Raw genomic sequence first — 21,692 nt, forward strand, 5'->3', positions numbered from 1 at the left:
AGCACATGTTGTTTCTTTCAAAGTTTATGTTTATACATGAAAATTAAACAATTACATGTTTCTGTGCATCGACAATGATCATAAACCACCCATTAACCATGACCACATGACAAGAGAAGGTCTTACACTGAATTTCATTTGCAGTGTAACAGAAATCAAGCTGCTTTCAGCGACTCTGTCATAATGTAAGTGCACTCGTTGCATAGAAGTTAGTGAGGACAGCCCAATGAGGAAAGTTTTCCGTCCTCGTGTCCAGAAAATGACCTCAGAGAGGGTTCACCCTGCCAGCCAGCTCCAGTGAACCAGCCAACTCCATCACATGATCCTTCCCCACCAGGCACATTTTGTTTACAAACATGTCTCTAAAACCGTCACCACCTCAGTCGTGGTCCAGGTCCGCTTCATCTTTTTTCCTTTTTTTTTCCCCTAAGGTGTCATCTGATTGGCCTCCTCCGGTGTGACATCACGGGATGTGAGCTCAGAGAAGAGAGCAGGCAGCCAGTACTGTGCTTCTCCAGCTGCTTGAGAGTCCAACCAGGCCAAGCCTTCTTTCAGCAGGTGATCCTGTAAACATGAGAGTAAGGGTTTTACCACAGGCTTATTTAACAACATGGAATTCAAATGAATGCCTTTTTTCTCTATTAAAATAATCCAAATGTTAAAGTATGATAAAACATGATATGGCTTCAAATTATTTCTTAGGATATCAAATATTTAATCTGTATATTAAAGTTCTCCCTGCAACTAACTCTAACTCTAACTGCTGATCATTAATTTTACATGATGTTAAAGAACAGTGATTCACAATTTCTCTCCACACCAAATGTCAATTAAGACGTATTCAAAGAACCTACAGAATAACAATATAAGACTTTAAAACTTAAGCATTTTATCAACTGAATTCAAGTCAAGACCTACAGATACTATGCTTCAGGAGAAAACAGTCAAACTGTCATACAGAGACCTGAAATTAACTGATATGTACTTACCAAGACGTGACAAGCTCGTTCCTTCTCCCATTTCAAGCTGTCCTTAATCTCACTCACTGTGACGTATCCCTTTTTCTACAAACAAACAAAGACACAAAGAGACGTCACTGCTGTGTCCCAAACAGCTGCAACTTCTGTTTCTGAACAGATAAACCCTTTCAGAGAGGGAATCTGTAACACTATTACAGTCAAGTAACAATTACTTAATAATTAAATAGCAATTTTATTACAGTGCTTACAGAAGGCAAAACAAGATGCACATTTAATGTCTACTGTCTCTATTTTATCTTGTGCTGCTGCTGCTTTATATTAATGTTGCAGCATTCAATTCAGACTTGGAAGTGTTATATAAATGTCTAACATAGTGAAACTGCTGTCACGACTTTCACTGAAAAGTGACTCTGGGACTTATTCAGACTTTAGAGAGACACTGCAGATACATTTACATAATGAAGTGCACGTCTGAAGGGGCTTTAGATTGATAAAGACTACGTGACCAAAATCTGTATGAGGACCTCAGAGTACTGAAATTGCCCCTAACAATTCAACTGAGGAGTAAATCTGTGTAAAATCCACAATTTACAAATCAAGTCGCCATTTTTTAAAGGACTGCAGTCATAACCTTGGCCTAATTTGAAAGTTAACTCTTTACATTTTACAACCAAAAAGAGGTATGGAACCAAAGTTAGAGCCACAAACATGGTAAAAATGTGAGCTTTTGTGCCATAAAAAACGAAACATAAAGCAGCAGCTGTAGTTGAAACTTTTGTGTCGAAAAATGCTTCTGTCTGAACCAAATCAGTCTGGCACAGACAAAACACACTTAAAATAACACTAGCAAGGTGTGGTGGTGGGACAGTGTGGCTTTATAGGTTAACCAAGGAGCTGTGTCTCACCTCGGCCAGCTGTAGAACTACAGTATGGTCCATGTTGAGCTCTGCTGGGACTGACTGCACCAAGTAAGAACCACCGACAGGAATCATCCCAAAACCGTTCCCCATCACCTTCAGTTTCTTTATGGCTCTCATCAAGTCATCTCTGGGAAGCACAAATTCAATCATTTTAATAAACATTCAACTCAGACCAGACACACTGGCATTTAATTATCCAAATATGATGTTTATATCAATAAGCAAACCAGTCACTGACATAATAAGTACTATTAAAGCCTGTTAAGTAAACCTAGATAGAAAAAACTGGACTAGTAAAAGATGTTATCACTAATGGACACGTGAAATAGTGATACTTACTGGCTTACATCCTGAGCGTATTTGCCTCTTCCTTTCAGCACCCTCTGATGGAGTTCATCCAAAGTAATAAGCCCTGAGAGAAAATACACATTATGAAGCTGTGGCAGTGATCTCACAGCCAGAGCACAGCATAATTTACTGCTATTTACTGTGCTGACATGCACTGAATATTGCCAAAATATTAGTGATGGGAGTTGAGATCCAAGCACAGTTAATTATAACTGTCAGCACTTTGTTGGTGCAGTCAAACACAATGACAGCCATTCAGTTTTCATTGACAAATTACAGACCTCCATTTCTGTGTTTCAGGGCCAGGCACACTTCAATGATCTGAACACCGAGCTCATAATAGAAGTCACCAACTCCAAGCATCTCAGACCAAAAACCTTTGCCAGCTGTGGGAAGGACAGGAATCATTATATTCAACTGCAGAACATATTATTTACACCAACTTCTCCCAGGCTCTTTGTATCTTTTTTTTTTACAGAATATATCCTGAATGGTTCTCACAGGCAAGTGGGTCAACTCCAATGGTGGCACACATTTCCTGAAACTGCACCCTAAACTGTGAGTTCTTTCGGATTTCTTGTTTGTGTTTGCTGGCAAACTCCTCTAGGTTGGATTTGAAGGTCTCCAACTGCTTGGACATCTGGCAGAAAAACAAACAATTCAGGAAAGGATTTCAACAACAATACAGTAGAACAGGCGAATGTATAAACACGTCTAACGTTTACACACACACTATAAATATACTGTATAGCAGCTACAGATTTCTAACTCAAAGCAGGGACATTTCAGGGGTCAAAATGAAGCTTTTTTTAAAAGTGAACCTCTACTATTATGTAAATGTGTTTTCTATCGACTCACCTGGACAATCTGGTCCTCTGCAAGAACAGTTCCTCTTTCCTTATATTTGGCCTGAGTAGGAAAGAAAAAAAATCACATGATAAGAAAACGTCATTTAAAATAAACTTGGTTAATGTGAAAACACAGATGTTCAGTTGCAACTTCACCTCTGCCAGTTTCTTTTTGGCAATAGCTCCCGCTCCGACACCTCTCCGATGCATTTTGTCTGCTGCCCGATTTAAAAATGTAAAAGTAAAATCTAAACTACGGGTGTGTTTATCGCAGAATGCTGTAGGGTAAGTCAATTTCTAACGTTAGAGTGAGCGATAAAGCCAAGCTAGCTGCGAGTATATTTGTTATTTTAGCGACTGTAATACGCAGATTTCACTTCAACGCGAACTTCTTCAACAATGTTCCACATCACAGCAGCAGGCCACTGGTATTTAGACTCGAAAAGCCCGAAAAATAAGAAATTTCAGGAATATTTCGGAACATTCAAAGCTAATCCAGTACAAGTGTTTCCATTTTGTTTAGTAGGAAATAAAACACTTCCGGCTGGTCGGTGACGTCAACAGATTATATTATATCGCCCCCTCGTGTCATGGCGGATATAGCAGCGCATTTATTTGAGATATTATTTAGATACTTCAAATAAACTTAAATAAATTAAATACATAAAAAGGAAAAATGTCTGAGAAAATACTGATTATAAAGAATAGCTCCTTTAAATAATATTTTGGCTTTGTTATGTTACTAACATGGCAGCAACATTTTGACACTGTAGGTGGTCAAAGTGGAGCTGATTTTAACCACTGTGCTGTGCTGAGGTACTTTAACTAACAATAAATCATGTTTTATAAGCTTTTGTGTGTAATACAAAAAGCAGCAACTAATTATAGCTGTTAAATGTAAATAATGTTTACTTAATAATGTAAATAAATGTAACTAGTGAAGCAGCATTAACTTGGATGACTGAAATAAAAGTACAATTTAATCACATGTTTGTGAGAAAACAAAATACAACACCACATAGTTATTTCAGTCACTCTCAAGTTATTTTTATTTTGCAGATTTCAGTTCTACAGGTGGAGGCTTTGCACAGGACCTAATTTCACTAAACACATTGCACATTGTCCAAACTTTCATTACATCAAGACGTAGAAGTCAGAGAAAGTGTTATTATGAGCTGTTTGATGATTTTTACCAGCATCATTGCACCTTGTTGGACCCTGTAAAACAAGACAGATCAGTTCAGGAATGAACTGAATGGTTTGGTTTATGAAATGTTAAAAATCAGTGAAAATCACAATTTCATATAAGACAAAAATACATCAAATCTTCACATCTGAGAAGCTGAAAACAGGTAATGTTAATCACTTAAATGATTGATCAGTTATCAAACTAGATGCTGATTATGTTTCTGTTGATCATCTAATTGATTGATGGACTCAGTTTACACAACATTCAAACACACTTAGATCTGTCTCCTCTGCTTCTCATGCAGTCTGAGCTTCAGCAGGTCGTTGTATTGACGTTCCTCTGGATCCTCTTCCACAGCAGCAGGCCTGTGAAAACAGTCAGTACTTACACACAGTAAAATCTCTTCTTTCTGCTATTGCCTTAAATTTAAATTCTGTAACTCACTTGCTTCTTTTGTCCCTTTGGTTGAGCAAGAATTCAACAAAGTTCCTCTGCACCATTGAATCCATGATTTTGCTGATTTCACTGGCAATGGTTGACTCAGCGTATCTTTTCCCCACATGCTGTTCGTACTCACTGAGACTTGACAAAGGCAAAAACACAAAATCACATGTGTGGAGCTGCAACTAAACATTATTTTAAACATTAGATAACATACTTGTGATGGGAAAAGAGCCCACATCAGGTCACATCTTCAAATGTACTATAGTACTATAAAAACAGTGAGACTAAATAGAGTGAGACTAAAACAACCACCATTGCTGCAAACAACATAAGGCATGAAATGTGGTGGCTGTTTGTATCAAAAATATTAAATATGATTATTTAGGGGTTCTCCTAGTGAACTAAGATAGTGGTGTCCAAAAGCCTCAGGTTTGCTCCACATCATTTCTTTTCACATAATTTGTTCCACTTAGGTACAATCCTCCATCTTTACTTAGAACATATTTTTCATGCACTCTCAATCTCAGTTGTAACTGCTAGTTTATTGATTAATTTAATGATTAATGTGGCAATAAAGTTACTAGAGATCAGCCTCACATCAATTTGTAATCCTATTTGTGTGTTTATTTTCCTCCTGAGCGCAAATATTTAGATATTTGCTTTTTACCTGATCCAACTACCCCTGTGCATGTACGATTCTCCTTGTTTGAGTCTTTCTCTTCATTTCTTATCAGCTCTCTACTGCCTTTACTGCATGGTAATGCCCCAAAATACATCAGAAATGTACCAGCAGCAACAAAAGCAGACACTTTCCTTTTGCAAATTTATAAGAAAAGTCTTAACATGAATTTAAAAATCACTGCATGGATTATCATTATGGTTAAGCAGCCTTGCCTGTTTAAAATGCAGTAATCCCTCAGCATTTTAAAAGAAAAAAACAGGCAAGTTTAGAGGCATAATTGAGCTTTGTGAGACTGACCCTGTCTCTTCAGGTTGAGCATTTGCTCCTGCATGCAGCGCTCCAAGCAGGCAGACGACCAGAAGTTCAAAGAGCACTACTTTCATGATGACCTTAAGGCAAAAAGGCAGACATTTTTAATTAAATGTGAGCTGATCAAGCATAATATCCTAGCACAGCAGTCTTAAATGGCTAAGAGGAAATGTGGACATACAGTGTAGCCTAAACCAAATAACTGAAGAAACATGAAATTCATTTTTTAAGTATATTTCCTTACCTTTAAATTGAGATATCTTTATACGGGCAATGAGAGACTCTGAAGCTACTCACCCTGGTGCGTTACAGAAAATGGGCTTTTATACAATTTTCTCTGAGGTAATTCTATGTGTCGTAGCAGGAAACTGAGGAAGAAAAACATTTTAGTTCCACCACATTAAAGCATTAATGAAACACACATACACAGGTGACTACTGATAAGCAGCGCTGTAATACATGTGGAGAGAGACATAATTTTACTTTCCTAAAGAGTTGGTGCTGAGTTAACAACCCACAGGAAAAATTCATGGACCATTACACTAATGGAAAAGTGGCACTTTAGCTGCATATATGAAAAAGTAATGGTTTGTTGATAATATGTGAAGATAAAGCTTGTAGGCTTAAATGTTCAGGATCAGGGTGTTTGACTGAAAGTTGTCTTAGGGAAAGAAATTTCCTTCTGGAAAATTGATTCCTTAATTTCTTTATTATTTTATATTGACTCTAATTTTCTGGTGACTACAACAGCTTGATATCTGTACCTACGTCTTTACAGCAGTACAAAAAAAATGATTTAACTTAACAAAAACCTATATGTTCTTCTAAGAAAAGTCTTTATCCACAAAAGCAGATTAGTTTTTTTATCATTTTGGTCTTTAAGTTCAGTGGAAACTCTTCAGCAAGAACAAACAAACAGCCTAATTTCAGCAAAATGTTTTTTGCTTCAAGCTTTTAAATTCTGTTTTTATATTAATCTCAATACTGGTGTTCATAATTTGTTTTGCTTCTCATAATGTGTTGCTCTCAGCTCTTTTTGACCTTGCTAACTGGCCTGTACTTCAGTGGCCTCCGCAGTTACCAGGTCTGAATCCAGCAGAAAACCTTTAGGAAGTTGAAGCATGAAAGTGCAGCTGACAAATCTGCAGGAATGATGTGATATATGTACTAATATCAACATGTCCAACATGTTGTGGAAATAATTTCGTGAAAAACCGAAGCTGTTCTGGGAGCAAAAAGAGGCCCTGCCCAGTATTAGTTTATTTTACTTTATTAGTATTATAATACAGTTATTGGTGTGTGTGTGTGTGTTGTGGACCTCTGTCTCCCTCTGCTGCTCTTCCTCACATCGAAACCTTCAAAACACAAGAAATGGCCAGCCAATAAATTACGCATGCGCAGTAATCGGCGCTTTAAAACAAGTCTTGAGGAGGGAACATGAAGGCAGTTGCAGGTGGACTTGAATTGTCGTCGAGGTAAACCTAAAACACTTAAATGTGTGTTTGTAATAACGCGCCTGTGTAAATTTTGTGTGTTACAACGCGGTCGTTTTCGCCGTTTAGCTCGGGAGCTGCAATTTGTTGGTGAAACTAGCCAGCTAACGTTAGCCAGCTAGCTAGCTGTTATTGTTTTTCATGATTTCGCGAGAACCAAAATGGAGGAGATGGTCTGCTGCCTGTGTCCTACACAGCCACTCCCGAGTCCTTGTGTGAAGCCCCCACACTGACGCACAGCTCAGCTCAGTTTCTCCTAACCTGAGTTGTTTGTCTCAGAAATATCACCTGTGTTTGTACCGCAGCGCTAATGTAGCTTAGCACGAATTTCAAACCCGGGCACGATTTTATGAAAAGGATGGATCAGATATCTACAGTTCCCCTCGGTTTGTCCAAGTATTATCATAGTTGGTGCATATCTTTTAGTCTCGACTGAAAGCCAGTGTGGTCCCAGTTAAACAGCCGACAGCAGTAACACGACACAAATGTGATTTTTTGTCTTTATTTTGCAGGATGTCCGCTGCTGAGTTCATATGGGAACCACATAGCCGTGATTGAATTGCATCGCCGAGGCGTTGCAGGATGAAAAGTCTCTGTGTTCGCCATGACTCTGAGATCCACGCTGTTTCCAAAGACGGGATCCAAGCAGAGCACTGACTCCATCGACACTGACAAAACGCGTATCGGGGCCACTACCGTGTGTCCCGTGAGCCTGAAGAGGGAGTCCCGCGACTTCGTCATAGATGCTCAAGACGTGCAGGGGGGCCAGATCCCGAGCAAATCAAAGGTCCTAGACCAGAATTACATGACAAGCAAAGTTGCCCTCGCTGCCACAGTTGCAGAAGTAGTTCAAGGAGAAAATAAAACTGTGGGGGTATTGTCCCCTGTCAGACCAATGGGGGGTGAGGGAACCCCGGTGAAAGGTAAACCCCTCTCTGTTGACAACATGGATAACCCTCAGATGGCTGTGAACAATAACCCTAAGGATGCTGGTGCTGATGACAGCGTGAAGGGGGTTGTCCCTGGAGTCCTCGGCACCGCATCCATAGAACTCTCCTCTGAGGGCAAGTGGAGGAACATCAGGAAGACCCCTGCCAATCCCCACACGCAGGCCAACTGCCTCCGACAGATCCTCCTCCTGCAACTGGACCTCATTGAACAACAGCAACAACAGCTGCAGTCCAAGGACAAGGAGATCGATGAGCTCAAGGCAGACAAGGAGACAGTATGTAAAAGTATTGTTCAAGAAAATTCTAGTCATGGTATTTGATGCGTTGGTTTGGTATGAATTTAAAGTAAAAAAAATTTTGTCTGTTTGCAGCTGCTTGCGCGTATTGAGCGCATGGAGCGTCGCCTGCAGCTTACGAGGAAGGACCCGCCACGTGACAAGCGGCTTTTCCAGCCCCTGGAGCCATGGACCCCCGACAAAGAGGACATGTGGGATCTGGATGTAGAGGAGAGTCCACAGCCCAACCAAGCCACTCCACTCCCCTTTAGTCGGGGTGGTAAAGGTCAAAAGAGGTAAAATAAACAATGTCAGGCAGCACTCAGTTCTCCTTATGTGTGGTATTAAATCAAGTCACAGTTATAAAATACAACCAAAAAAGTGGAAGTTACAGTCTGCTACACTTGATTCACAACTTAAGCTTCTTGTTATATTTTAGTAACCGCTCATATACACCTCAGTTTTTTATCATTTTCTTTTCTCATATTCAGGAAGTCTTGCTTTGGAGATCCAAAAGTCCAGAAGTCACGGGGCAAAACTGCCAAGCTTAGCCCCCAGAAACCTGAGATTCAGCCCGGCTCTCCCAATCAAAGAGAGCTGCGCAGTAAGGAAACCCCAGAGAAGACAGTTCCCATGAGGTCTGGGACAGAAAGGGACATTTTGCTTCCATGCAAAGAGGAGCCTGAGCTGAGCTGCCAGATGGAAGATCTGCCCTTCATGTCTACCACAGAGATGTATCTCTGTTGCTGGAACCAACCTCCTCTGTCCCCTCTGCGTGAGACTTCCCCTAAAAAGGAGGAAGAGGTGGCCAGTGAGTGGACTCCTCATGTAGTACATGATATGCTGATTGTTTGTAAGCCTAACCTATATCCCATCTTTAATCACTTTATCCTTCAAATTCACTGAACACACTATCCATGATTAACGTCTTCTCTCTCTGCCTTTTGCTAATTAATAGTTCCATCCTGGAGAGAAAATTACATAGAGCCTTTGGACGATGACTCCTTCAGCTCTGCTGAGGTGAGACACAGCTGAATGCTAATAATCCTACCTCTGGAGTTTGAAAAGTTCTCTCACATTGGGTCCAAAAGCATTCAGCCCATGAATAACGTTTGTGAATTTGTCTCCCCATCAAGCCGCTGGACGATAATGTGTTTTTGAAACGCCACTCGAAGCTTGAGTTGGATGAGAAGAGGAGGAAAAGGTACCAATCATCAACTCAAGTTATTTCATTTGAGATTTAGTACTGAGTGCTGGAGTTAAAAATTTGATCATAATGTCTGTTTAAGTTAAACATTTTTGTTAAGGAACTCTTAAATTTGATTGTTAAAAAGTTGTGACGATGATATGTGCTTAGCAGGACATTTTACGGTAATAAAGTAAATTTCAAACGGTAAACTTTAATTGGAAAATCATAAAATGCAAAACGACAACACAAATGCAGCAAAAAATATATTAAAGGTTAGAGAAGACAAATGAAACTTTCATAATCTTTGACTGCACTTTTATAGAGCTTCTCTAGTCGTATGGACCACTCAAAGCACCTTACATTACAGTTGACATCCACCCATAGATGACCCAAGTCTGTAATTAAAATAAACATTCTAAACGTTACAGAAAGGCTTATTCCAATATAGAGATCAAGATTTCTTTTTGGAGAGAATGAAAAAATAAAATTCAGTCTAGAATTCCTCTTCAAAACACGTGTGGCACGTTTCTCTACCACAGTTTCTCGCTATCTATTGGCCAGCATATACACCAGTATTGATAAAATAGCACTTTGCCCTTAATATTATTCCACGTTTGGGGATGATTTTTAAAGGCTTATAACTCACCAAAACCAGTGATAAATGATTTGATAACATGCGTCATACCATGTATATCTTCATACATTAGGGTCCAGATCAAGTCCATAGTGAATGAATGACTGAACAGTGAAATGCCCAACCTTCTGTGACATCTTTATACTACACATGAATCATCATTATTTATTCCAGCAGTAAGGCAAACATAAGATTTACTATCTCTGTTGTACTCTGTGGGCAAGAACTATGATTTCCCATCTGACCTTTCCTCATCACTCTTTCTCTACTGTGTTTTCAGATGGGACATTCAGCGAATCAGAGAGCAGCGCATGTTCCAGCGTTTGCAGCAGCGCATGAACAGGAAGAAAGTCGTCCAGGAGACAGAGCCGGAGCTTTCATCCTTCTATCCTGACACTGAAGATGGTGCGTCTGCATTTTTAAGATATATAAAAACCTGAATAAAACTGGGTGAATATACTGACGTGATGTCTTGGAATGGATTTCAGAGATTCTAACTTTATTCTTTCAATGTCTTTCAGTTGAAACTATAGTGATCACCCCCTTCTTGCCTGTGGTTGCGTTTGGCCGGCCGTTGCCCAAACTCACACAACAGTAAGTCAGAGCCGTGTTCTTTGATTCTGCTCTATGTCACATTTACTGTGTGATTAGTGCAGAGTGACACAATCCATAAAATTACTAAAGGCATTAAATTAGTCTCCTGATTCTGCACTGCAGGATGTTCTGAAGTGAAATTTCAAATTGGTTGCAAAGTGATTAAAAAATGAATCAGTGAAGAAGTAACACCTGAAGAGGAGGAAGACAACTGATGAAAGCAGCAGTATATTGATCAGTTATTTGATTAAAGCATGTATATAAGACTGTTACTGAATTTAAACAGTTACTGATAGTTTGGACTATAAGATGAGATTAAAATATTTGTGATTAACAGATGGGCGATTAGTTAAAAGTGTTTTAGTAAGCCTAAATCCAGTGAGACCTTTTCAGGTGTCTTGTTTTTTCTGACTTAAAGTCCACAACCCAAGTGTTTTTAGTTTCTTATTAAATATGCTAAAAAGAAAACACAAATCCTGCCTTATCAGATACAGGAACCTGAAAATATGTTGCATTTTTTCCCCCACAATTTGTGCTTGAAAAATGTCTGAAGCAAACGATGATCAAAATTTTTGCAGATTATTTTTCTGTGTCTCCACTAATCTGCTGGTTTCAAAGTCTCAAAAAGCACTGAAGTCAGTGTCCTCCAAACCAAGGCCCTAAAGGGTAATAAAAAGTCTTCAAGATTCAGTATTTTATTGCCTTATCAACATGATTGATTAGAATTTGTCTTAGTGAGACCAGTTAAACAAGACAGGAAAAATCAAAATAGTAGAACCACTTCAGTCATGAAGCACATAATAAACAAGAATAAAACCGATCTGTTCAGTCTGCTCTCATTTAGTCTTGCCTATAAAATAACTATATCTTAATTGAATTTACATAAGTCTTAAATATTTTCTCTGTCCTGCTGACAAATTTCCAGTGTCAGGCCTGAACATCAGGAATGAAGAGTGGGCCGTGTAGTTTGACATAATTGAAGAATAGCAATGTAAAGTCTGAGATGTCCCATAACACCAGCAAAAAAAGTCTAGCACTTCTGAATTTTTTGTATTTTCCTGCCGAGTTGACCAGTTTGATGGCAGAGTGCTCTGTTTGGAATTCCTTGCCTGCCCAAGATGCAGCAAGAATTTACACTCTGTATTTGTCTAATCTGACGTTGTGACCACTGTGAAAGACAAAAAAATGTAGTCAGATCCTGGCTTAATTTCTCTCCTCTCTGTGCCCAGCCTACCTACTGTTCAAACAGAAAACAGGATCATGAATGAAAGAAAATATTTATTTTTCCTCCAGGAACTTTGAGCTGCCTTGGCTGGATGACCGGAGCCGGTGTCGCATCGAGGTGCCCAAAAAACACACACCTCACCGGACCTGTCGGAAGTGAATCCCACACGGCTCGATCGGCGGAGAGAAGCCGCTCCACACCCCGAGTTTAGAAAACGCCACATTTGTCTTGTCTTTGTGTGTGGGGGTAGGGAAGACAAGTCACCAGTCGCTATGTATAACTGCTGTTGCTTTCAGTCTGTGGCAGAGTAAAATGACTTTCCAGTCTCAACATGTCACCACAGACCAGCTGATCTCCTGCAGAGTATTGGGAAAGGATGGGAGATAGCTGCGCCATTGGGTGTCCTTGATATTTTCGATCTCATTTACACCTCTGAAAGGAAGTGCTTGTTGCTGCAAGATTACAGTCCCCCCTGTTAGCAGCATCAGTTTCTGTCCTAAAAACCACCAACAGTTATATGCATGTTCTGTAACATGATTGAGATGCATTTAGTCAGAGCTGTGCCATCTAAAACTGACTTTATTAAACAAAAGTGGAGTTTCTTTCAGTTTTTATGCGTAGTCTGCTGACAGGAAAAAATGAGGACTCTAATCTTGAATGCATCTGAGTGGAGGGGGGGGTTATCACTGTTTGCCATTTAGACTGAAAAGCAGAGCAACACCGTTACAAGGCTTTTGCTCTGGGTTGTCCCACCACACTCATTCTCCTGCCTAAGTGGAAAAAAATGTCAAAATCTGACTGTATCGTGCTGTGTTATTGCCTATATCGTTGTTCGCACACAACTTCAAATAAGATTTTATCAATGTTTAGTGTGATATCTGGAATTTTGAGCAAACACTCAGCATGATTTCATATTTAAAAAAGAAATTACAGCTTTTGAACCAATCTGATGTAAGCAAAAAAAAAAAAAAAATATTGAGAAAAGCAACCAAATGATTGTTCTGTGTTGTGTGGGGGTTTTGCTTCATGAAAACAGCACGGAAAATTTAGACAGGTGGTAAACCTGGCGTGAAACCCAGTGATCTGTTCCCAGTTTTCTTCTTATTACTTTTTTTTTTTTCCTTTTATGTGAGTTGCATGGACTCTATTTAGCTGTGTCAAAAAAGATGGTAGCATGGCTTAACCCCAGAATGGAGAATAATCTCTGCTTATTTGGGCAACAAAAACTACAAAATATTGTTCTTGAAAGCATGATCTTTTTGGCTGCTCTGTTCAGTGAGAATTTGCTGCGTTCAGCCCTGAACAGCCTCATCGTTAAGGCGATCTGATAATAACAAAGTACAGTTCTGATCTTAATTTTAGTGTTTCCAATCTTTACAACGCGCTTACATCCAGTAAATATTAGGCAAGTTATGTGTATGCATTGGTCCTTGAGGATGCTGTCATCCAGAGGAGCCATTTTAGATGATAAATAAGCTTCCTAGCTGTAGTTCTAGCGATGTTCACCAGTATGCTCTTTAACATGCTGCCAGTTAATCTCTCCCTCTCTGACTTTAATCTCAGTCACGATCGCAGTGTTTGATTTCTGCCGGTGTTTCCTACTCGCTGCATTTGCTCGACCTGTTTTTACATATGACGATGCAACGGCTTTCTGCAGCTTCAATACTTCAACTGCCATGCGTACAGTATGTGTAGGCAGATGTTGGAAATACAAAGTTGATTTTTTTTTTCTCTGTACATAGCTTTCAGAAACAAATGTACATAAAACATGGCTGTTATTTTTTTATTATTTAATGTCGGAAGTGTTGAGTACATTCAATATTGTTCTATGATTGTATGTTGACAAAATTGACAGTTTTGAAAGTGACATTTTTTTGGAATAAAATTAACTTGTCTATGATACGTAGATTTGGTCATCTTGAGTTTATGGTTTGATAGAAAGGGAAATATTTTTAAGGCCAATATTGATATTTAGTGGTTCACAAAATTTTGCCAAAAAAGAAGCATTATACCTGTACTCCACAACAATTCAGAGGAAAATATTGTAGTTTTTACTTAATTTATAAAGCAACTACATTTATTCAGCTGTAGTTGCTTTATAAATTAAGACCTGAAAAGCATGTTATTGCTCTAAATTTAACCACCAACAGTATCATGAGGTAAAATAATTAGTTGATTTATTGATGTCAGTTGTTAGAAAATTATTTAGCAACTATTTTGATAATCTTTAGTAATTTTCATACATAAATGCTAAATGTTTTATGATTCCAGCCTCTAAAAAGTGATGATATGTTGTTTTTCTTTAGAATAATTTCAATAATTTTCATTTAGCAATTTTGAGGTTTGGGGTATTGAGTGGCTGGCAACATTTCTCACTATTTTCTGAATTTTTACCAAACCATCAATCAATCCATCAGAATAATCATAAGTTTCAGTCATTACAAAAAAAAAAAAAAAAACCCAGCTCAACCAACCACAGTGGTACATGTTGATGTAATAATAATCCAACATGTAAATAAGCCACACAATACAATAAACTGTTGATGAGTGAACTGTCCTAATAAGACAACCAGTTCATCTGGAAAAAATGTTTATTGAATAAAGAAAAAGCTAAATTAAAAAAAAAGAAAGAAAGAAAGAAAACAGGATAGTTTCTCAAAAATAAACATCACCGATTCCTTATTAACATTTTGGTGAAAATCCTGCTGATCTCAAAAACACCACTGACAGAGTTAACAGGCAGTTACAGGGGAGTGTCTTTCCACTGGTGAAGAGTCAGCTCAACATACTTTCGTTCTTTTATCCTTTATATATTTTTGTAAAATAAACCGTCCCATTAGTGAATTTAGACAGAAAAGAAAATGAGAGAATACACTTCTTGTACACCATTTTCAGCCAGACCCCGACATCTGTCAACTACCATAAATGAACATAATCAAAATGCTTGTATCAGGGCTAAAACAGCATATTCAATATTATGAAGATGATAATACAAAGAACACCAAACCAGTCTGATGTACAAAAAGTGCTGAATTTGTATACGTTACCCATATAAAATATCCACTGCTGTAATATGACCAACTTTCATTTGGGTTTTCTTAAGCATTTTGTAATTAGTGTTAATTTAAACTGTGAAAACATCATGCCTTGAAGAGTTAGTATTTACACAGACTGTGAAATAAATTTTCACTCTCAGAGAATTTGTCTTAAATGAGACATGAGTTCTCTAGATCTATGGAGGATAATGACCCTTGTGAGGGTTTTTTTTTAAATATTTTTTGGATAAAATACATGATGCACGCATAAAAAGAAAACACTTCAAATAGAAAGCCATACACCTTTATAACACAGACTGCCTGCTGAAACAGCCAGTGTTACACCGTCACAGGAATCTAGAGATTCGACTATGCTTGTATCTGTACTGACAAACCCTGTCCGTCAGTCAGTGTGTTCAGTCTCTCCGGAGGTTGTTCAGCCGCTCCTCCAGATCGGCATCTGCGTCAGCGAGGGCGGCCTGGGGCTCGGCCTTCTTTCCTCCGGCCACCGACAGGTTTCCTCCAGGGGTCGGGAGATCTGGGGTGAACACAAGATGGACTTTCAGTTTTATAACAAATGTAAAATACAAGACAAAAGGCAAGGAGAACAAGTATAGGGTTGGGTTCTAATCAGCGGTTCCCAGTTGGTAAAATACCAGGGATCCGTTCAGCCCTGACGCAAACAAACACTGAGAACATGTTAGTAATGTTATCAGTTTCTTATGTCTAGCCAGTGCTGACTGTTGCTTTCTTCTCTGGTTAAAAATGAGTGACATCAGCTGTGGTGGATTATATCAGCTTTATAGATAATTAATGTTAATTCTCTAACAGCTCCATTGACACTTGAGTCTGTTGGTTAATGAGCTCTCTGCAAGCTGCTGACCGGGCTCTGTCAAAGATTGATTGTGAGTGAAGAGACAAATCACTCTGTAACCATCAGTCTACAACCTCCAGTGAACTGTGTTTTTGTAATTCAAGAGAATGGCAACTCTTGGAGTCTGAAATACAGGAGAGCCCAGGTGAAATGTTTTTATGCATCAAATCAGTTAACCTCCTCGTTGCAAGTCAGGAGCTCCACTATTTTTTGTGAAATCAGGTGTGACAGTCAGTTTGTTCAGGCTGTTATTTCAGCCTGTCAGAACAATCAATAATAAAATCAGCGATCAAGGTTTCAGTGGATTTGATGCTGGATCCAGAATCGATAAAAATCTGTCAAACCCCAACACTACACATGCAGAATTTTCATAAATGTGACTGGATTGGATTTTCTTACTTGACAGTTCGTCGGACAGATTCAAACCCAGCTCGTCCAGTACTTGGGACACGATGGCATCACTGCACATGAGACACAATCACAAATGTATCAAAGAGAATACTGAACATATATTTTGGGTTAGCCACATAATTTCTTGGGGGAAAAACATCCACTACAATTCAAGAGAAGGAGGTCAAGTTCAAGTTGTTGTTCAGGGTGGGGGGGTGTTGCTTATAGGTAAGATAAGACTGTTAACTGTTGTACACATGTAGAATGAAAGGTTTGCATTAAAATAAATCAACTGTCCCTTACCTCTCCTCCTCATCATCCTCATCACCCATGGCATCGTCGATGGCATCATTCATCATCTCCTCTTTCATGTCCATGATTTCACTCTGTCGTTCAAACTCCATCATGATCTTCTGAATCTGAGGCAGTTTCAGCTGTGAAAAAAGAACAAATATAAGATCATGAACACAGGAGGGCTTATTGTTTATTTCCATCTGACAGAGAATTTCAGTGATTATTTGACAGACCTGTCTGTTCATGGTGGCCATGGCTTTAGTGACGCCTTTCATAGCCTGTGCCATGCTGTTGTTGGATTTGAGTGTCTGTATCTTTAGGCTGACAGCCTGAATGTTTGCTTTCATCATGATGAACTTTTTGACGTAGCGCCTCGTACGAACCAAATCCTTGGCCATGATCTTGACGGCGTCCTGCAAAGATTAAAATAACACAATTAAGAGTCCTGTCCTTAGAAACTGGTCCTGTCCTCATGAAGCAACAAGATCCGTTTCTGTTATCTCACCATTTGTCCCTGTTTGGCCATTTTCTTAATGTCAGCAATGATTTTCTTCTCCTGTTGCTCCAGTTTCATTCTCTCTCTGTCCAGTTCTCTCATGGCTCGGTTGAGCGCCCTCTGATTCTGCCTCAGCATCTCCTCTGGAGTCTTTCTCCTTCCAAACAGGAACTCCATCTGGTTGAAATTACCAAAAGCAGAATGTCAGTACAGTCGTTAAAAAGGTGCTGTCAACAACAACTAGAAGAGAAAAATTACACTGGAGCTGAAATGATTTGTCATACATGATTCTAAATGGAAAATCTTTGGATTTGTCTTTGGACAACAAACTATTTCAACCAAGACATTTGAACGTGTCACCTTGGTCTGATAATTCTTTTTGACTGTTTTCAGGATTTTACGGAGCAAGTGATTATACGATCACAATAACAAAGTAAAGTAGCACATTGTCACATTTGAGAAGCTAAGAATGTGAAGAATTTTTCATTTACCATTCAAATCTATTATCAAAACAGCTGAGGATTATTTGAATAATTGATTTGCTATTTCAGATCTAGTTTGTATTGTAGTTATGAAAATGTCAAACAATTTGAACTTTTCTGTCCGACGGAATAATGAAACCAACACTGAGAAATGAACATTACAGATAGTTAATCAGTCAGTTACTAACACAGTTTCACCTTTGTTACACCCGCCTAAGCTCCCTTATTTCCTGGACTCTATTACTCAGCAGTTATTAATGTGACTGGAGGCCTGGAGTCTCCTGTCAGCCGTGTTTTATCTCGACTGTCCTTCCTCTTTAAATCTGTTCCTACATCTTCTACATTAGCTCCACCGGTACAGACTGAACCCAGCGGTCCCAAAAGCAACTAACTCTCACCGTGCAACCGGGTTCGCTGTTAAAGGCTTTAATCCAGAAGATAAAACGTGTTTCGGGGCGTTTTCTCCGGAGTCCAACTCGACACAAATTTTAAACGATTATTTGTTTTCTTTCCTAGTCTTCCGTGTTGCGATAGTTTCACTTCCGGGAAATGGCGTCAACGCGTACCTACAATAGACGTTCATTTATTTGTGCCATTACGTCACACGCATCAAGTTTACGACGACGAAGAGAGGAAGTAGCAACTGTCAAAATAAAACTCTCAAATTAAAGATTGAGTAGATGTCATTCAGGTTTGACACAAATTTCACAATGTAAAACACTTCCTTAAAATATTTACCACTGGTTTTAATGTATAGAATATAATATTATATATAATATAATATATATAATTTTGTATGGCAATTCTCCCGTGAAGGTAGGAGACAGCAATATATATATGTATATATATATATATATATATATATATATATATATATACTATATACACACACACACACACACACACACACACACACACACATATATATATATATATATATGTATATATAGATAGCTAGATAGATAGATAGATAGATAGATAGATAGATAGATAGATAGATAGATATATACACATACAGTCAAGGCTATATCAATCCTCTCGCTGTTTTAGTAGACTATAATTTTGTTTTTCAGTAGTACACGAACCTCATTGTCAGGCTTCTATTTTGTAGGCACTAGCGGTCGATATCCGGTTGTAATCTCGATTACTTGACGCAGCTGGTTTGCCCATGTGCGTATTTAACGTGAAGGCCGCAAACGTAATAGCAATGAAAGAAGACAGGTGAAGATGGTGTTGAAGGTTGAACAAAGATTCACTTCACTATTCATGGGAGTGGCTGAGTGAAATCTGCGGACACATTATCTACGGATTAATGGATCTCTCCGGCTGTTGAACCACATTTCTCTGGGACAGCCAGGACTACCCCTCTTAGTGCCTTTGGACATATTCCTAACTATTTTAATATGTGGGTATTCACATTAGCAGCACATCAACACAGGCTTCTGCTTGTTTTGGGTAGAGGATTGAACAAGCCAGCGTCAGTTTCAAGAGTGGGTTCTCAGTTTGCCTCTCACCATGTCACAGCTACTCTCCTGTGCCCGGAGGACACAAGGAGAAGACACAGGCACAAGCCTGTTGTATCTGATGGACTGCAGGACCGTGAGAGGTCAGTCCAGAGTAGAGTGTGGAAGAATGAGAGCCCAGTGTTGCAAAGGACAAGTCAAAGGAAGGGAAACGAGCCGAGACTATCGTCAGAACTCAGGAAGCTGTGTCTGGAGGACTCCCCTGCAGGGAGGGAGAGGCCGGTGATACAGAAGTCAACACTGGACTCCAAAGCAGACAGCACTGATGAAATTGTTTTTGGCATTTCTCCCTGTCTCCTGGCTCTGACTCAGGGTAGAAGAAAGACCCGAAAACTGTTTGTAAAAGATGGTGAGGCCTCTCACAGGGCTGCTGTGTTAAAGGTTTGTGAGGAGGCTTGTCGGCGAGGAGTACAGGTCCAACGGGTCAGCAAGAAGGATCTGGACACAATGTCCTCTGGGCGAGTACATCAAGGAGTATGTCTGCAAGCCAGTCCTCTAAGCTATCTCACCGAAGACAGAGACTCTGCACTCAGCAGAAAAGACACCCCTCTTTGGCTTGTCCTGGAGGGAGTTCAGGACCCGATGAATCTCGGTGCCATCCTGCGCTCTGCTTATTTCCTCGGTGTGGACAGAGTTGCCAGCAGTCTTCACCACAGCTGTCCACTGTCTCCAGTGGTCAGCAAGGCCAGCTCAGGTGCTATGGAGGTGTTTGGGGTGTATGGATATGAGAACCTTGAGGATATGTTGAAGGTTGAAGGTGGCACAGGGCTGGCATGTGGTGGGCACAGTGGGAGCAGAAGCAGACCAATCTCAGATTCCTGTCACCCAGTGTTCAGACTTTCAGATAACTAAACCCACGTTGTTGCTGATGGGAGGTGAGGGGGAAGGACTGTCCCAGAAGCTGCTCTCTCTGTGCCAAACCCTGCTCACCATTCCAGCCGGCAGAGATCTGTTTCCTGGCATAGAATCTCTGAATGTCTCAGTAGCTACTGGCATTCTGCTGCACTCTCTGCTGTTCTCCAGGAGGTCGACCAGATGATGACCCTAAACAGAGTGCTGTGCAAATGTTTTGGGTGGTAAAAAAAAGTAAAGCAAGGATTCTTTAGAAAATAATGCCATGAATATTTTTGATTTATTAGTTGACTTCATACAAACCTGAATCACATCAACATTTGCTGTGACCACCCTTTGCCTTTGACACAGCATGAGTTTCCCTACGCCTGCACACAGTGTCTGAACACACACGCTGTTGTTTATTTTGACTCTGTCCCACCTACGCCGGCATACACTGGAGGGATGAGTGCCAAAGATATAGAATAACACCAGCCCGATCCTTTCAAATGCTGCGAAACACCCACAACATTTAACAGCTCTGTTCTGTCAGAATTGCAGTATCAATAAATAATAAGTTGTTGTTAATAGTTGGACTTATATTTTGAATAAAATTATACTTCATATTTACTTGTTTTCTACTTGCTCTTGACTTGCTCTGTTTGAGTTTTTCTATATTCTGCTGTGTTTTTGGTTTAACGCTGATGTGTTGTTAGATTTTATAGTTTTAGGCAGAAAGATATAATTAAAATCAGTGATTTAGTATTTATCCACCAGTTATACTCCTTGCCATTGTGCAGAAGGGTTTGAAACACCACTGTCCATATAAGGAGAAGACAATATATTTGAACAGTTAAATGAATATGGAAAATGTGAAAGTTCTTGGTCTGGCTGGAAAATTAGGACCTGTGACCTCAGTGTTTTTAAACTCCTGGCTGCAGCTCTGTGCACCATGTACATGTAGGTTATTTGTAAAAGTCTTTTACAGAAGCTGCTGTAAAATATCACATCTCCTCTCAAATTTAAAACCACTGCTCACCAGAGCAGATCTCAGGACTGTTTGACTGTAGACATGTAAATTCTGACCTTGTGTAAGACTGCCTCCCACTGCTTTTCATCTTACAAATTGAATGAATTACAGAGGATTTAAAATTTGAATGTCTCATCCCTCTGGCCGATTTAATTTTTTTTACTTTTAATTTATTTGTTGATCCCTGTGATTGTCTGAGATGCTGTATGCGCTTTCCTTATTTCCAGCACTGGTCTTTGTGTGTTATGTTAGTCTGGTAATGTTTGATTTTCTCTCTATCTGCTGTGTTTCAGTCTCTCTTGCAAAATAGATCTTCATCTCAGTGAGACTACCTGATTAAATAAAGGTTATAGATATAAAGCATGCATGCACAATTTTCTGGAAGTGAAATTATGTCAAGAAGTTATTGTTGAGCTAAAATGGAAAAATTCACTGTGAATAGTGTGTCGCAACAATAAAATTGTGGCTCAGACAGGGCTATTTGGTGTGGTTAGACAACCAATAATGCAAAGTTCTCACAGCATAATGGGTTATAAGGCCTTGTATACCTCTGAAATTGTGTCCCCTGGTTGTTTCTGGCCTTGAAGAACTTATAGTAGTAATTTTGTTTTTATGACAGGCTGTAAAAAAGCCATCTGATAGCTGGAAACCTGTCAA

General features: G+C 39.4%; 5 protein-coding genes and 1 long non-coding RNA gene across 7 annotated transcripts; 3 read left to right on the plus strand and 3 right to left on the minus strand.

Moving 5' to 3' along the window:
* Window positions 1-6: 6 nt before the first annotated feature.
* On the minus strand, window positions 7-3,613 carry snf8 (SNF8 subunit of ESCRT-II). Its single transcript, XM_018689471.2, has 8 exons — window positions 3,253-3,613; window positions 3,107-3,157; window positions 2,750-2,888; window positions 2,530-2,634; window positions 2,240-2,312; window positions 1,886-2,027; window positions 990-1,064; window positions 7-564 (listed from the first exon to the last, which is right to left on the minus strand). Exons 1-8 carry the CDS (start codon window positions 3,304-3,306, stop codon window positions 427-429), a joined length of 777 nt encoding a protein of 258 aa, XP_018544987.1. The 5' UTR covers window positions 3,307-3,613; the 3' UTR covers window positions 7-426.
* Window positions 432-4,675, plus strand: LOC127139168 (uncharacterized). The gene is made up of 3 exons (XR_007809163.1): window positions 432-578; window positions 2,549-2,806; window positions 4,590-4,675. It is a non-coding gene; the product is annotated as an uncharacterized LOC127139168 (long non-coding RNA).
* Window positions 3,252-6,921, minus strand: gip (gastric inhibitory polypeptide). The gene is given in 5 exon segments (XM_051066142.1): window positions 3,252-4,595; window positions 4,597-4,650; window positions 4,730-4,867; window positions 5,709-5,800; window positions 5,965-6,921. Coding segments are annotated over 4 exon segments (324 nt in total). The 5' UTR covers window positions 5,795-5,800; window positions 5,965-6,921; the 3' UTR covers window positions 3,252-4,549.
* A 150-nt stretch (window positions 6,922-7,071) lies between these two features.
* msl1b (MSL complex subunit 1b) lies at window positions 7,072-13,982 on the plus strand. 2 transcript variants are annotated; one of them, XM_018689390.2, is made up of 9 exons: window positions 7,072-7,195; window positions 7,726-8,438; window positions 8,535-8,734; window positions 8,930-9,291; window positions 9,397-9,458; window positions 9,575-9,642; window positions 10,542-10,666; window positions 10,783-10,855; window positions 12,149-13,982. In XM_018689390.2, exons 2-9 carry the CDS (start codon window positions 7,818-7,820, stop codon window positions 12,237-12,239), a joined length of 1,602 nt encoding a protein of 533 aa, XP_018544906.1. In that variant the 5' UTR covers window positions 7,072-7,195; window positions 7,726-7,817; the 3' UTR covers window positions 12,240-13,982. The 2 variants fall into 2 exon arrangements, with proteins under 2 accessions (XP_018544906.1, XP_018544907.1); XM_018689391.2 differs by having other exon boundaries at window positions 8,930-9,249.
* A 671-nt stretch (window positions 13,983-14,653) lies between these two features.
* chmp2a (charged multivesicular body protein 2A) lies at window positions 14,654-18,217 on the minus strand. Its single transcript, XM_018689392.2, has 6 exons — window positions 18,050-18,217; window positions 17,179-17,346; window positions 16,907-17,086; window positions 16,683-16,813; window positions 16,389-16,450; window positions 14,654-15,653 (listed from the first exon to the last, which is right to left on the minus strand). The coding sequence occupies exons 2-6, from the start codon at window positions 17,344-17,346 to the stop codon at window positions 15,532-15,534; spliced, it is 663 nt and encodes a 220-aa protein (XP_018544908.1). The 5' UTR covers window positions 18,050-18,217; the 3' UTR covers window positions 14,654-15,531.
* Window positions 18,218-18,774: 557 nt separating this feature from the next.
* Window positions 18,775-20,635, plus strand: mrm1 (mitochondrial rRNA methyltransferase 1 homolog (S. cerevisiae)). Its single transcript, XM_018689393.2, is given in 2 exon segments — window positions 18,775-19,927; window positions 19,929-20,635. Coding segments are annotated over 2 exon segments (1,158 nt in total). The 5' UTR covers window positions 18,775-19,054; the 3' UTR covers window positions 20,214-20,635.
* The last annotated feature ends 1,057 nt before the right edge of the window (window positions 20,636-21,692 follow it).

Source organism: Lates calcarifer, linkage group LG23 (genome assembly GCF_001640805.2).
Source record: "Lates calcarifer isolate ASB-BC8 linkage group LG23, TLL_Latcal_v3, whole genome shotgun sequence".
Taxonomy (NCBI): Eukaryota; Metazoa; Chordata; class Actinopteri; family Centropomidae; genus Lates; species Lates calcarifer.

Coding starts and splice junctions, on each gene's coding strand:
- snf8 (XM_018689471.2), bottom strand. CDS start 3,306: ATGCATCGGAGAGGTGTCGGAGCGGGAGCTATTGCCAAAAAGAAACTG. Junction 2,635..2,749: donor TGGAGTTGACCCACTTGCCT/GTGAGAACCATT, acceptor TCCTTCCCACAG/CTGGCAAAGGTTTTTGGTCT. Junction 2,313..2,529: donor CCTGAAACACAGAAATGGAG/GTCTGTAATTTG, acceptor ATTTTCTCTCAG/GGCTTATTACTTTGGATGAA.
- msl1b (XM_018689390.2), top strand. CDS start 7,818: ATGACTCTGAGATCCACGCTGTTTCCAAAGACGGGATCCAAGCAGAGC. Junction 8,439..8,534: donor TCAAGGCAGACAAGGAGACA/GTATGTAAAAGT, acceptor GTCTGTTTGCAG/CTGCTTGCGCGTATTGAGCG. Junction 9,459..9,574: donor ACTCCTTCAGCTCTGCTGAG/GTGAGACACAGC, acceptor CTCCCCATCAAG/CCGCTGGACGATAATGTGTT.
- chmp2a (XM_018689392.2), bottom strand. CDS start 17,346: ATGGAGTTCCTGTTTGGAAGGAGAAAGACTCCAGAGGAGATGCTGAGG. Junction 16,814..16,906: donor TGGCCACCATGAACAGACAG/GTCTGTCAAATA, acceptor CTTTTTTCACAG/CTGAAACTGCCTCAGATTCA. Junction 15,654..16,388: donor TCTGTCCGACGAACTGTCAA/GTAAGAAAATCC, acceptor TGTTCACCCCAG/ATCTCCCGACCCCTGGAGGA.